The sequence below is a fragment of the Sorex fumeus genome, unplaced genomic scaffold (genome assembly GCF_029834395.1).
Source record: "Sorex fumeus unplaced genomic scaffold, SorFum_2.1 ptg000007l, whole genome shotgun sequence".
In the NCBI taxonomy this organism is placed as follows: Eukaryota; Metazoa; Chordata; class Mammalia; order Eulipotyphla; family Soricidae; genus Sorex; species Sorex fumeus.
The window spans coordinates 51,516,429-51,528,558 of NW_026606064.1; the positions used below are offsets into that span (position 1 = coordinate 51,516,429).

The following is a 12,130-nucleotide window of genomic DNA, read 5'->3' on the forward strand; positions in this document are numbered from 1 at the left end:
ACCATCCCATATGGTCTCCCAGAAGTAATTCTTGAGTGCAGAGCAAGGAATGAGTAACTCCTAAGCATTGCCGGTTGTGTCTCCCCATACCAGGAAGAAAGAAAGAAGGAAAGGAAGAAAGAGAGAAAGAGGAAGAGAGAGAAAAAAAGGAAAAAAGAAAGAAAGAAAGAGAGAAAGAGGAAGAGAGAGAAAAAAGGAAAAAAGAAAGAAACAAAGAGAGAAAGAAAGAAAGAAAGTTGAATAAAGGGCTGGTGTATGGATCAGATAAACCTGGATGTTTTTTCAATACTGATATTCTCTGTACAAATGAACTATAATTCAGCTAAAACTATAATTCAGCTAAAACAAATTTCAGTTTATTTTTATTTGTTTGATTAAACATGTGAATTATAGTCCAGAGGTAACAAAGTTTGGCTTATTTGATATGCCAAAAACTGTAACAACAAGTCTCACAATGGAAATGTTCCCTGTGCCCACTGGAGCAAATTGATGAACAATGGGAGAACAGTGCTAGGTAACAAAGTTACAATGAGGTTTAAAATGATGTCCAAAGTTACTGCATCTTCACCATGACCCTCCTCCAATTGTCTCTCAAATAACAGGTTTCAATATTACTTTGACATGTCTCTTGTGCTATTGCAAAAGTGTGTGTACAGTCAACAAAAGTATTGTTGACCTGTGTTAATAGGATGGCTTTTAGACTTTAGAAAATTTACTAAGGAAAAGAAATAAACTTTTACCAGTAGAGGTTAGTCACAGAACCTTGGAAACATGGGAGTCTGAGTAAGAAGGGAACCCTGAAGTACAGGCTCTCACAGGACTGATGGGAAAAATCCCAAAATTTCATTCCGTGTGAAGCTGTCCTCTCAACTTTCCCAAGTAAAGACACAATCAATAAAGATTCCGAACTTGATTTATCTGCTAAAAAAAAAAAGTTAATCTATCCACAAAGGATTTGTTAAAATTACTCACAGTGAGTTGACACAGTAAATGCTATAATTTCCCCACTGCCATCAGTATGTGAGATTTGGGGAAGACGATATAAGCAAGAGATGATTTGGTGGCAGTATCAAAAACATGGTTTTCATAGCCACAAATTGCTCTGGAATAACGGAGTGTCACTGGTTCTAAAGTGCCGCCTGGCTGGACCCCCTCATTAGCTCACACCCCTTAACTACCGAGGCTGCAGCATGGGCCTGGCCCTGGGAGCCAGACGCAGACAGGAAAGTCAGTCTTAGGGAGAACCACGTGGAACGGAATCCACTGCTGCTGGGCGAGCGGAACCGTCTTCAGTGCGGTCAGGGAGAGCAAAAAGCCTGCCCTCTTCTTGGGTTCTGACCCCCCAGTCCCTTGTCCAAAGCTTCTCTCTCTCTGCAGAGGCTACCATCTTCTCCCCCAAGCCCAGGAAAGCGCCCCCTGGGAGATTTTAGACTCGAGGGGCCCAGACATCTGCAAGACTGACAGAGACTGTCTCTTACATCTTGTCGCTGGGGGAAATTCTAGGACGCGCTGAGTTGGCCTGGACATTGTGTGTGCATGCAAGGAGGGGGGCGTTTTTGGGGGGGCGGCAATAAGAGACTTGAACAAGTGACAGTCCTCTTGCACCCCGCGCAAGACCCTCCGTTGCAAGTGAGGCCCCGAGGTCTGGGATCTAGCCTGGCTGGGCACTCTGGTCCCACGGTGTGCCGGGGGGGTGGGTGGGGGGGGCGGGGTGCACTAGAGGACGAGCCGAAGCCCCGGAGGAAAGCGGGCCACGCGCGCGACCCCGCCCGGGGGTGGGGGCAGGGGGTGGGCTGGGCCTGCGGGCCGCGTGCGTGCGCCTGGCTCCGGGACAGGTGCAGGCGCGCGGGCTTCCCATTGGTCGCGGCGGCGGCGCAGGCCCCTTCCCGCCTCGCCTTCCCCCGCCGCGGCTCGCGGGCTGGGTGGGCGGAGGCGCGTGTCCGCGCGCGCGCGTTCCCGGGGCCGCGCGTCGCCGCGCCCTGCCTCGCGCCCGCGCGCTCAGGTAGCGGGAGCGCGAGCGGCTGGGCCGGGGCGCGCGGCCGGGCTGCCGTCCTCCCGCACCCCGCCCCGCGCCCGTCCGCTCCGGGGAGCCTGGGGAGGGCGAGCGCGGGCGCCGCCGCCGCCGAGGCTTCCGTCTAGCTCGCTCGCGCAGCGGCGGCGGCAGAGGTCGCGCACAGATGCGGGTTGGAGCTGCGCGGGGAGGCGGCGGCGGCGGCGGCGGGCAGGAAGCTGCATGCATGAGCCCCACAGGTAAGACCCCCCCGCCCCGAGCCCGGCCGGGGGTGGAGCGGGGGGGGGGGGGGTGGGGGGGCAGCCCCGGCAGGCGCGCGCAAGGCCGAGGCGGGGGAGTTGGAGCTCGCTTCTGCTCCTCGAGACGGGTATTTTATTTTATTTTATTCATTTTGACATCGCAGACACATCTCGGGAGGGACTGGGCAGTAGGACCCATCCGGATCCCCGGGAAAACCCGAGAAGTAGCTGGGGGGCGGGGGGCGGAGGGCGTGGGGAGGAAGGGGGCTCCGGAGCCACCTCGAGAGATTTCCTAAGAGTGAAATGTCTAGGCCCCAGGAAAAAGTGTGTTTTTCCCAGTCCCGAGACACTGGAAGGCTCTGGACTTTGCCGTCTCGGTCACAGCCGCTGGATCCCGGGGACCGGCGCCAAGCCAGTGTGCGCTCCCCCTGCGCCCCCGCCCCGTCTCTCCCCTCCTCCATCCCTCCCGCTCAGCAGCATCCCGCGGCGGCCGTTACTCAGAGTACCCGGCGCTGGGGGCTGGGGAGGGGAGCTCGGCGTGGGAAAGGGGGCGGGGGCCGCGCGGGGGAGGAGCGGGCATGGAGCGGGGGCACCAAGGCTCGAGCGTGCCCCGCCACCCTCCAGCCCCCGGGCAGCCCGGCGTATTGTCGTGTTCGCTCCTGGTTGCAGACTCTTGCAAGCCGGATGCCCTCTGTGGATGAAAGATGTATCATGGAATGAACCCGAGCAATGGAGATGGGTTTCTAGAGCAGCAGCAGCCTCCGTCCCCCCAGAGACTCGTGGCCGTGATCCTCTGGTTTCAGCTGGCGCTGTGTTTCGGCCCTGCACAGCTCACGGGCGGTGAGTGACCCCCGCGGTGGCGCCCGGAGGGCAACGACCCCCCTATCCCCAACAGACACACACACCCCGGGGAGGGGTACAGGACAGTTTGGCCCACTCCTCCTGCAAGCTGGCTTCTGGGGACCCCAGAGCTCGAGGGGCCTCTGGATGCCTAACATCCCCCCCCCCCACCACCACCACCTTGGCCACATCCCAGGAGTTCCCAGAGAATTCCTCCTTGGAGCTGGCAGGGCATCACACACCCACATTCTGCTGGCAGCTCCCTGCCCACCCGCTGCCCTGCCTGTCTCCTCTGAAGGAAGAGACAAATCTAACCTGACCCTTTATTCTCACTTGGGCCGAGAGAGCAGAGAGGCTTAGGTGAGATGTGGTGTATTTGTGGTTACCTTGTGTTTGTGGGTTTTAAACCTTGTCTGTGCCCCGGCAGACTCAGGTCAGGTTTCAGCCTCTGAATCCAGGCAAGAAATTGTGAGGATCACCTCTGTGAATGCAAAGAGTCTGGAAACTGGGGAGACCTGCTGGCTTATTTGAAAGTTAACTTTTGCTTTTCTCTGGGAGGTGGTGTGCTCAGGCATTGGGGTAGGGAGGGGGATGCACGGGATTTCCTGCAGATGTGTTGCTGGACCATTGCTTGGCTTTTCAGAGTCTGCTTTACAGGCTAGGATCAAGTCAAGTGCTTTTTCTATTTTTATTTGGGTTGGGGGGCTTGGGCCACACCCAGAAATGTTTGGGTCTTACTCCTGACTCTGTGCACTCAGGAATCATTTCTGGAAGGCTTGGGGGACCACGGGGATTCCGGCAATTGAACCCGTGTGTAAGGCAAGCACTCTACTTGCTGTACTATATCTCTCAGTTCCTCAGCTTTTCTAGGAACTGCGGGCAATGAGAATACAATTGAGAATACAATTGATCATCTCCTCTGCCAACCAAAGGTGGTTAATCTGTAGCATGTTTGCTTCTGGGGGTGAGCTCTCCTTTGAGGAATTTTGAGGGAGATGGAGAGGTGGCTTGGATCTCAGTGCACATCTGTCTCCACTGTTCCATGCTGTCGGTTCTGGCTGTGCTTTTCCGATTTTCACAGAGAGCTTGCTGATGGGGCCCTAAGAAAGGACAGACCCTTGTGTTTGGAGCTCGGGTACTGCAGACAGAGAGATAATCATTGATAGAGTTGTGGGCCCTGATGGGCAGGAAATAAACCATGTTCTGTTTCTACCCAACATGGGCCATGTTGGATGAAGCATGGGTAAGAGGAGCGGGAGACTAGAAACCTTGCAGGAGGGAACTATGCATTGGCTTCAACCCAGAGCCCACCTAACTCAAGGCTTGTAGAGAGAGGCCTTAAAAATGCTCAGAGCATCAGGCATTTTCTGTGAGGTGTGTGAATTGGTGAGCAAAGCTCTTAGCTTTAGATGGGAACCTGGTTTGGGGTTTATTTCTTAACAAGGGCTCATGTATTTGGAGCTTTCGTTTATTTGTTTGTTTGGGGGCCACACTCACCAGCAGTGCTCAGGGCTTACTCCTACCTCTGTGCCCAGGAATCATTCCTGGCTGGACTCAGGGGGACCATATGGGGTTTGGGGGTTTGAACCTGGGTAGACCATGTGCAAAGCAAAAAGCCTTACCTGTTGTCCTACCTCTCCGGTTTTCCCAAAGGAGGTCAGTTAGGATGTGAGATCCACTTTGTGTGGCCATGAACATGATGGGAACTGGGGAGCAGGAATGGGGTGTGAGCTTGGCTCATGTCCTCTCCTCTTCTCTTGCTGCCACTTTCTAGTTCTTTCCTCCTGCTGTGATTTTCCATCCCAGTCCCTGGAGATCCCATTCTGGAGATGGCACAGCCATTGAGCCAGTTGGGGTTAGAAGGAGGTAGAGTGAAGGTTATGGAACCCCTTCCTCAAGAATCTCAGGGTGTAGTTTGCAGCTCAGTGCCCCCTCCCAGTGTCCTGTGGTTAGGCCCATCTTGAATCCCTCTCTTAGTTGGGGAGGAGATGCCAAGCAGAAGGATGTAGTGCCTTGAAGGAGGTTTGTGCCAAGGCCACCCGTCTTCTCTTTTTTTCAGCATTGACTATTGGTCTTCCAAGTTCTTTAGGCTCAGAGTGTGGCTCCTGGAAGAATATGTTTCATTTTCGAGTCCCTCCATGAAGAAAGAGGAGGAAGGGAGGTTCTGGGGAGTTGAGGCTTCAGAACCCTCTCGAGAGACTCCAGGTGGGGCTGGAGCAATAGCACAGTGGGTAGGGTGTTTGCCTCGCACGCAGCCCACCCGGTTTGATTCCCAGCATCCCATATGGTCCCCCGAGCACCACCAGGAGTAACTCCTGAGTGTGTGAGCCAGGAGTAACCCATGTGCATCGCTGGGTGTGACCCAAAGAGAAAAAAAATCCCATTTAGAGAGACTCCAGGAAGGTGATAAAGTTCATTCTAGATCTGTGCTTATAGAAACTCAGGGGGTGGGGGGGAAGGGGCTAAAAGGCAGATTCAGGTTCCTGTGGTTTGGGAGGGGCCCGAGATTTTACTCCCCATGAAGCTTGGAGGCACTGCATTTGTTCCTGGTTACAGGGACCACACATGGATGAGTAACGCTTCAGACCAACGCATTGGCTTTTTTTTTCTGCCCATGGACATACAGTGCCCCCAACTGGTAGAAGTCCACTGCCTTCCAAGGCATCACTTCCACCAGGTGGGTGCTCACCCCAGATTTTGTCTTCATTCCGAACCATCTGATACCAGTGGCCGGGGGAGGGGGGGGGTGGAGGGGTGGGGGGGAGCAGAAGTCTCAGCCTGCGCCTGATCTTTAGGGAAGACACAGCTGAAAATCACCCCACGGAGTGGGCTGCCTGTTTAGTGCTCACTGACAAAGAAGGGTGTGTGAGTCAGAGACCCTGCTCTGAAATGGGGGTGTTTGTTTGTGATTGCTTTCAGCAGGCAAGGAGCACTGCAATAGCAAAATATAGCGGTCTCTTCTAGGAGATGGGGGAAGCCTTCACCTAGTACCAGCATCCATAGAAAAAGCCTGAACCAAAGGACAAAAAAGATGCTCCTCAAAAGTCAGTGCAGTGGGAAATTAGCCCTTTTAACAGTGAATAAAAGGCCTAGCCCCAGAGGGATGCTCATCAAGCTTGAACTTTCGTGAGCCAGAGATGACTTTTAGGTGCTTTGCCAGGCTGACTTTTTAAGTCAGGGAAAGGGGCCTCCGTGGCCAAATACCAAGAGGACTAGCAAGTGGTCCTTCTGGTCCAAAAGCTGCATGGAGCAAGGCACCTGCCCATTCTCTCCCATCTTCCCATACCTTAGCTGAGTGCCCTGCAGGCTGGATGCTGAGCGCCAAGACCGTGGTGTCTGGTGCATTATTATGTCCCTGTGTTATGGGAAGCACAGGTGAGTTCTGCTACGTGATGCCATGGAGACCTTTGCCTTGGGAAGACAGTTCAATCTTCCACCAAACACTGATGCCAGTGTTGGTGGGGGCAGTAGGGAACAAGTCAGTGCAAGTGGATGGCGAATAGTGGGGACCCACCTAAGGCGGTGATACAGTAATCCCCCAGACCCTGGCTTCTGTCATGCAATAAATGTGTTGCTAGCCTATCATTCTGCCCACCACAGTTGTGTATATTGTCTTTTTTTTTACCTGTAAAACCCTTCCTTGCTCTCTATTTCTTGCCTAGTGAACAAATTTTCTTGTCAATACTCAAGTTAAAGGGCTGGAAAGATGGTGCAGGGGTTAAAGTGCATTTCTTGCCTCACTGTCAGATCCCCCCTTCAGCAGCAGTGCTAGGTATGGCCCCCTGGAGCCTCCTGTCCTTCACCAGGGTAATCCCCAGAAATGCATCCTATTGTATTGAACCAGTGGCTCTAAGGCAGAGACTCACGGGGAGGGGGAGGGGGGCATCCTCTTGAGCACTGCTTGGTAGTCCCTCCCTGCCCTAACCAAAAAATTAAAAAATAAAATAAGTCATAATGTTGGCCAGGGAGATGCACTTTTTCCCCAGTATCTGAAGATTCCCGGAGCTCTGCTGGGCATAGCCCTGATGATCCCTGAGCATTTGTAGACCTGGCACTTCTACATCACCAGGCCTGACCACACAACTGCCAGGCCAAGCATAACCAGGAATGTTCTTGGAACTGGGGGACATTCCCTCTGTCCCCCACCCCTGCCATGCCGTAATGTCCCTCACATCTTTCCTTGGTTATAAAGCTCTCCCTTGCCCAGGATACAACCCTCATTTGTCTTCTTCACTGGAATAAAGCCACTGAAGGCAGAACCTTGACTTGATTTATTTGGGGGCCCCACAGCCTCTTGCCACCCCGTGGATGAATTGCTCACATTGGTTGAGAAGAGATCCCCAAGTGACCACTGCACTGCCTAGAAAATACTCTCCACGGGTGCGTATTTCAGCACAGTGCAGGAGGTTCATGCAGCTGAGGGCATAGCAGTGTGGAGGAATTCTGGGGGGTTGTTGGGAAAATCAGAAGGGGCTCTGGATAAGAGGGGACATGGGGGCTGGTTGTAAGGGAGGGGGCAGTGGGCCACCTCTGGATGCTGGTGAGGGATGAAGCTTCTGTGCAGAGTGTGGAATGGTTCCATATTTGGATGCTCTAGGGAGCAGAGAATGGGCTGGTTAGTCTAGGACCTAGCAGAGCTGCAGGGAATCCGTAGGGCAAGGACAAGGTCCAGGTCAGTGGGCAAGCTCTGGTGCGGGTCCTTGGCTCTGCCAAGGAGGATTTTGGGTGTGAGACAGCAGGACCAGCTGAAGGACTTAGCAGCAGAACAGGATGTGGTCTGGGCACTGTGTCTCGGTCTCCGGCTGCTTCACTGTGCATGGCACTCACGTGGTGGCGTCTGGTCCCTGGGGCCAGGTGTGCTTTGCAGCGTGGATTCAGCTGTGCATCAGTGGGCAGTAATAGCCACGTTCCTATGGGCTCACGCTGATGTGGAAATGCCAGCCTCTTGGCATTTCACTGGCAGAGTCTAGACCTCTTAGGCAACGCCGTGTCTAAAAACCACGGGGTTGAACTGCACTCAACTCAACCTCCGAACATAAATCCCAGCTTCTCAACAATCAAGTCTATTTCTTCCGCCAAAGGCCCCCCTTAATATAAGCAGTGTGGAAACTCTTTCCATTTATCCACAAGGTGAAATCTGAATGCTTTTGGAGACCTGCGACGGATTTCATAGAGCGGGTAACAAATCTCTCATCTTGGAGGCCTGAAGTGGCAAGTTGGAGAATCAGCGATTCTTCAATTCCTGAGAGTAATGAAGAGTGTAGGTGAAGCTCTCTGCAGTAAATATTGATTAGATCTGGGAAGAGAAGCACCCAAATTATTCTGTTTCTAGCATTAAGGGCCTATTTCAAACGCCTCCCAAAGGCTAAGGGGATGTCCCTTACTTCCCTGCCATATTTCCCTCAGACAGTTTAAGGGTCCTGCATCTTCTGGCATTGACAGCATTCAAGTTCAGCCTCTGCCATTAAATATCAACAAGTCTTGGGGCAAGTTCCATGACTTTTGCTCAATTCCTTCCATATTACTAATGTTCTTTGGTCCCATGATTATAGGAATTTGACGGGATTTGAACTCTAGATGCATTGGATCCTTTTTCCACCTTGCTTATCCATCTCTCCTTTTTCAAGTACCTGTTGTTTACAACCAATCCTCCCCACCCTGCACCCTGCCTCCACCTCCCATTGGGTTAGTTGGGCAAGTTGTCCTTGCTCCTGAGGAAACATTTGAAGAAAGTGTTTTTTTTTTTCCCTCAAAAGTTTAAATGTAAATGACTTGCAAAACATTGAGTGTGGTTTCCTTACCACTACCACATATTTCTAATTTTTCAACTCTGTAAAACATAGGGTTATTTATTGATACTGACGGAAAGGTGATTGTACCAGCACTGTAGCACTGTAACACTGTCCTCCTGTTTTTCATGGATTTGCTCCAGCGGGCACCAGTAATGCTCCATTGTGAGACTTGTTGTTACTGATTTTGGCATATCGAATACGCCATCCGGAGCTTGCCAGGCTCTGCCATGCGGGAGGGATACTCTCGGTAGCTTGCCGGGCTCTCTGAGAGGGACAGAGTAATCAAACCCGGGTTGACCGCATGCACCACAAACATCCTACCCGCTGTGCTATCGCTCCAGCCTAGACTGCCTCTATTTGTCTTAATTTTTCTAAGTTCATTTGGTATTTGGAAACTGAAATACCAACCCATCAGAATGATATGTCTAACTAGGTCGTTGGGATCATTGCCTCTGCTTCAAGGAAAATAAAGGGGCAGGAAAAGAGGTTTTCTGCTTTTCCAGCCCATTCATTTAGGCAAAGCCTGCCACAACTCTTAGATCAACCACGTCGGATGTATTCTTTCATGCGTCAGATTCAACGTTTTATGGATTTATTGTTCTCTTCTTCTAAGTAGCTGTGCTACTGCTGCTTACCTTGGAAGATTGGAAAAAGAGGTTACAGAGTTTTCAGCTGGCCAGTAATTGTGTATGTGGTAAAAGTTTTCAAATGGTTAATAGTAATACTAATTGCAAACCTTTTGAGAGTTCTTAGTATACACCTGTGTTGTGTCTCACCTTCACACACATTAACGCACTAGGCTCTCAGAAGAACCCTGCCTACGAAGTAGACACTGTTATTTATCTTTGTTTTATAGGTGAGGAAATGAATTCATTTGTGTAGGGTTGCCCATAGTAATTGAAACCTTGTGACCAGATCTTTTTTTTTATTCCACATTTTCCAACTCCAGATCATTCTTTTAATAATAAGTTTATTTAAGTATATTACTCTTTTATTTTTAAAACAAAATAGTTTGAAGTTTGGAAGTAATTTCTACTCCAGCATGTTAACACAATTATCAAGTACTTGGAACTTTAGCACACCCCTCCTGGAAAGAAGGGTACCTTTTTCTGCCCATTTACTCAACAACTATATATTGCATAGCTCCTGTGGGTTTTTCCCCAATTCTACTGATATATAATTGACATAGAACACTATGTAAATTTAAGGGTATAGTATCGTGGTTTGATTCACAGATATGTGAAATGATCACTGTGATAAGTTTGGTTAACATTTATGCTCTAGTGTAAATAAGTGAAAGAGAAAATAAGATTTTCTCCTCGCAGTGAGAATTTTCCCTTATTAGAATGGATTGGCAAAATCTGCTGTCTTCTAGCACCACCACCACCCCTGCCCCTCCCCCCCAGCAGTCTTGGCTGTAGCCATCATGTTGTACATTATGTTCCTACAACTTACTTTATTTTAATCAAAAAATTACTTAATTTTTTAAATCAAATTACCATGGGATTACACAATTATAAAGTTGTTCGTGATTGGATTTCAGTCATAGACTGTTCCAGTACCCATCCCCTTCATCAGTGTACATTTCCCACCACCAGTGTCCCCTGTTTCCCTCCTTCCTCTTCCCCCACTGCCTCTATGCCAGGCACTTTTCTTCTCCTTCTGTCTCTGTCTCTGTCTCTCTGTCTCTGTCTCTGTCTCTGTCTTTCTCTCTCTCTTTATCTCTGTCTTTCTCACTCTCCTTCTGGGCATTATGGTTTGCAGGCTATTGTATATGTTCCTTTACCTCCCTTCAGCACTCAGCTCTAGTTCAGAGTGATCATTTCCAACTATTATTATCATACTGGTGTCTTCTCTATTCTAACTGTCCTCCCCACCACCACCACCACGGATGGCAAGCTTCCACCTGTGGACCAGTCCTCCTGGACCTTGTCCATACTGTTCGTGCCTACAGGTCTCACGTTATGTGCTTAATATCCCACAGATAAGTGCTATCATTCTACATTTGTATTTTGTCTTTTGACTCATTTCACTCAGCAGATATTCTCCATGTCCATCCATTTATAAGCAAATTTTATGACTTCATTTTTCTGGTGGCTGCATAGTATTCCATTGCGTAGAAGTACCATGGTTTCTTTATCCAGTGGTCTGTTCTCAGGCATTCGGGTTGTTAACCAGTTCTGGCTATTGTGAACAGTGCTTCAGTGATCACAGAAGAGCAGATGGTATATCTGCTGTTCTGCATCTCTGTTCTAATAGTACCACCATATTGGGGTGAGTTGGATCTCAGTGTCATTTTGATTTGTGTTTTCCTGGTGATAGTGATATTTTGTTTGCAGTTGTATTGAGCCTAGGGCTTCCTGTACTGGCATATGACATGTGCATCAAGTGTTCTACCTCTGAGCCTCATCCCCAGCTCCTGTTGAGTGATTTGTGATACTGTTCCTATAAGCTGTTCATATATATTCTTCTTTTATTTTTTTTTGAACCACACCAGCGAATCTCTGGGGTTACTCCTGGTTCTGAACTCAGGAATCACTCCTGGAGATGCTTTATTTATTGGGGAATAAATGGGTTGCTGGGAATAGAATCTGGGTCTGCTGCATACAAGGCTAGCGTTTAACCTGCTCTTTGTTTTTGGCGGGGTGGGGCGGGTGGCACACCCAACAATGTTCAGAGTTTACTCCTGGCACTGCACTCAGGAATTACTCCTGGTGCTGCTTGGGGGACCATCTGGGATACTGGGATCAAACCTGGGTCAGCTGTGTACAAGGCAAGCACCCTACTCACTATACTACATCTCCAACCCCATCAGAATTTGTTTTGTTTTGGGGTCACACTTAGTGTAATTCAAGACTAACTCCTGGTTCTACATTCAGGGACCACTCCTGGTGGTGCTTGGAGCCCATATAGGATGTTGGGGATTGAATCCCTTGTCACCTGCATGCAAAACAAACGCCCTATCTGCTGTATTACTTGCTCTAGCCTTCATTACCCGCTGTACTATCTCTTCTTTGGAGAAATGTTTATTCAAGGATGAGGGAACTCCTAGACCTTGAGGGCCTGCCTCTCTCCCCAGTGGGGCTGCTTGGAGGAGGCAGTCATTGTGCCCCAAGGCTGCTGTGAGGAGTAAGGGTGAGTGAATGACTGACTGGCTTGGTGCCTGGAGCTCTGTGAATGACTGACATCCCCATTGTCACACCCTTCGGACAGTTCTCTGAGCTCATTGTTCATTCTCTGTGTGATGA

The 12,130-nt window shown here is 50.2% G+C and overlaps 1 protein-coding gene across 1 annotated transcript in view; it reads left to right on the forward strand.

Moving 5' to 3' along the window:
- Positions 1–1,995: 1,995 nt before the first annotated feature.
- The window catches only part of SUSD4 (sushi domain containing 4), a 150,394-nt gene continuing 140,259 nt past the window's right edge, over positions 1,996–12,130 (forward strand). The window contains exons 1-2 of the mRNA XM_056135872.1: positions 1,996–2,250; positions 2,920–3,090. Coding sequence (XP_055991847.1) covers positions 2,955–3,090 — 136 coding nt within the window. The 5' untranslated portion in view covers positions 1,996–2,250; positions 2,920–2,954. The remainder of the gene's footprint in view (positions 2,251–2,919; positions 3,091–12,130) is intronic.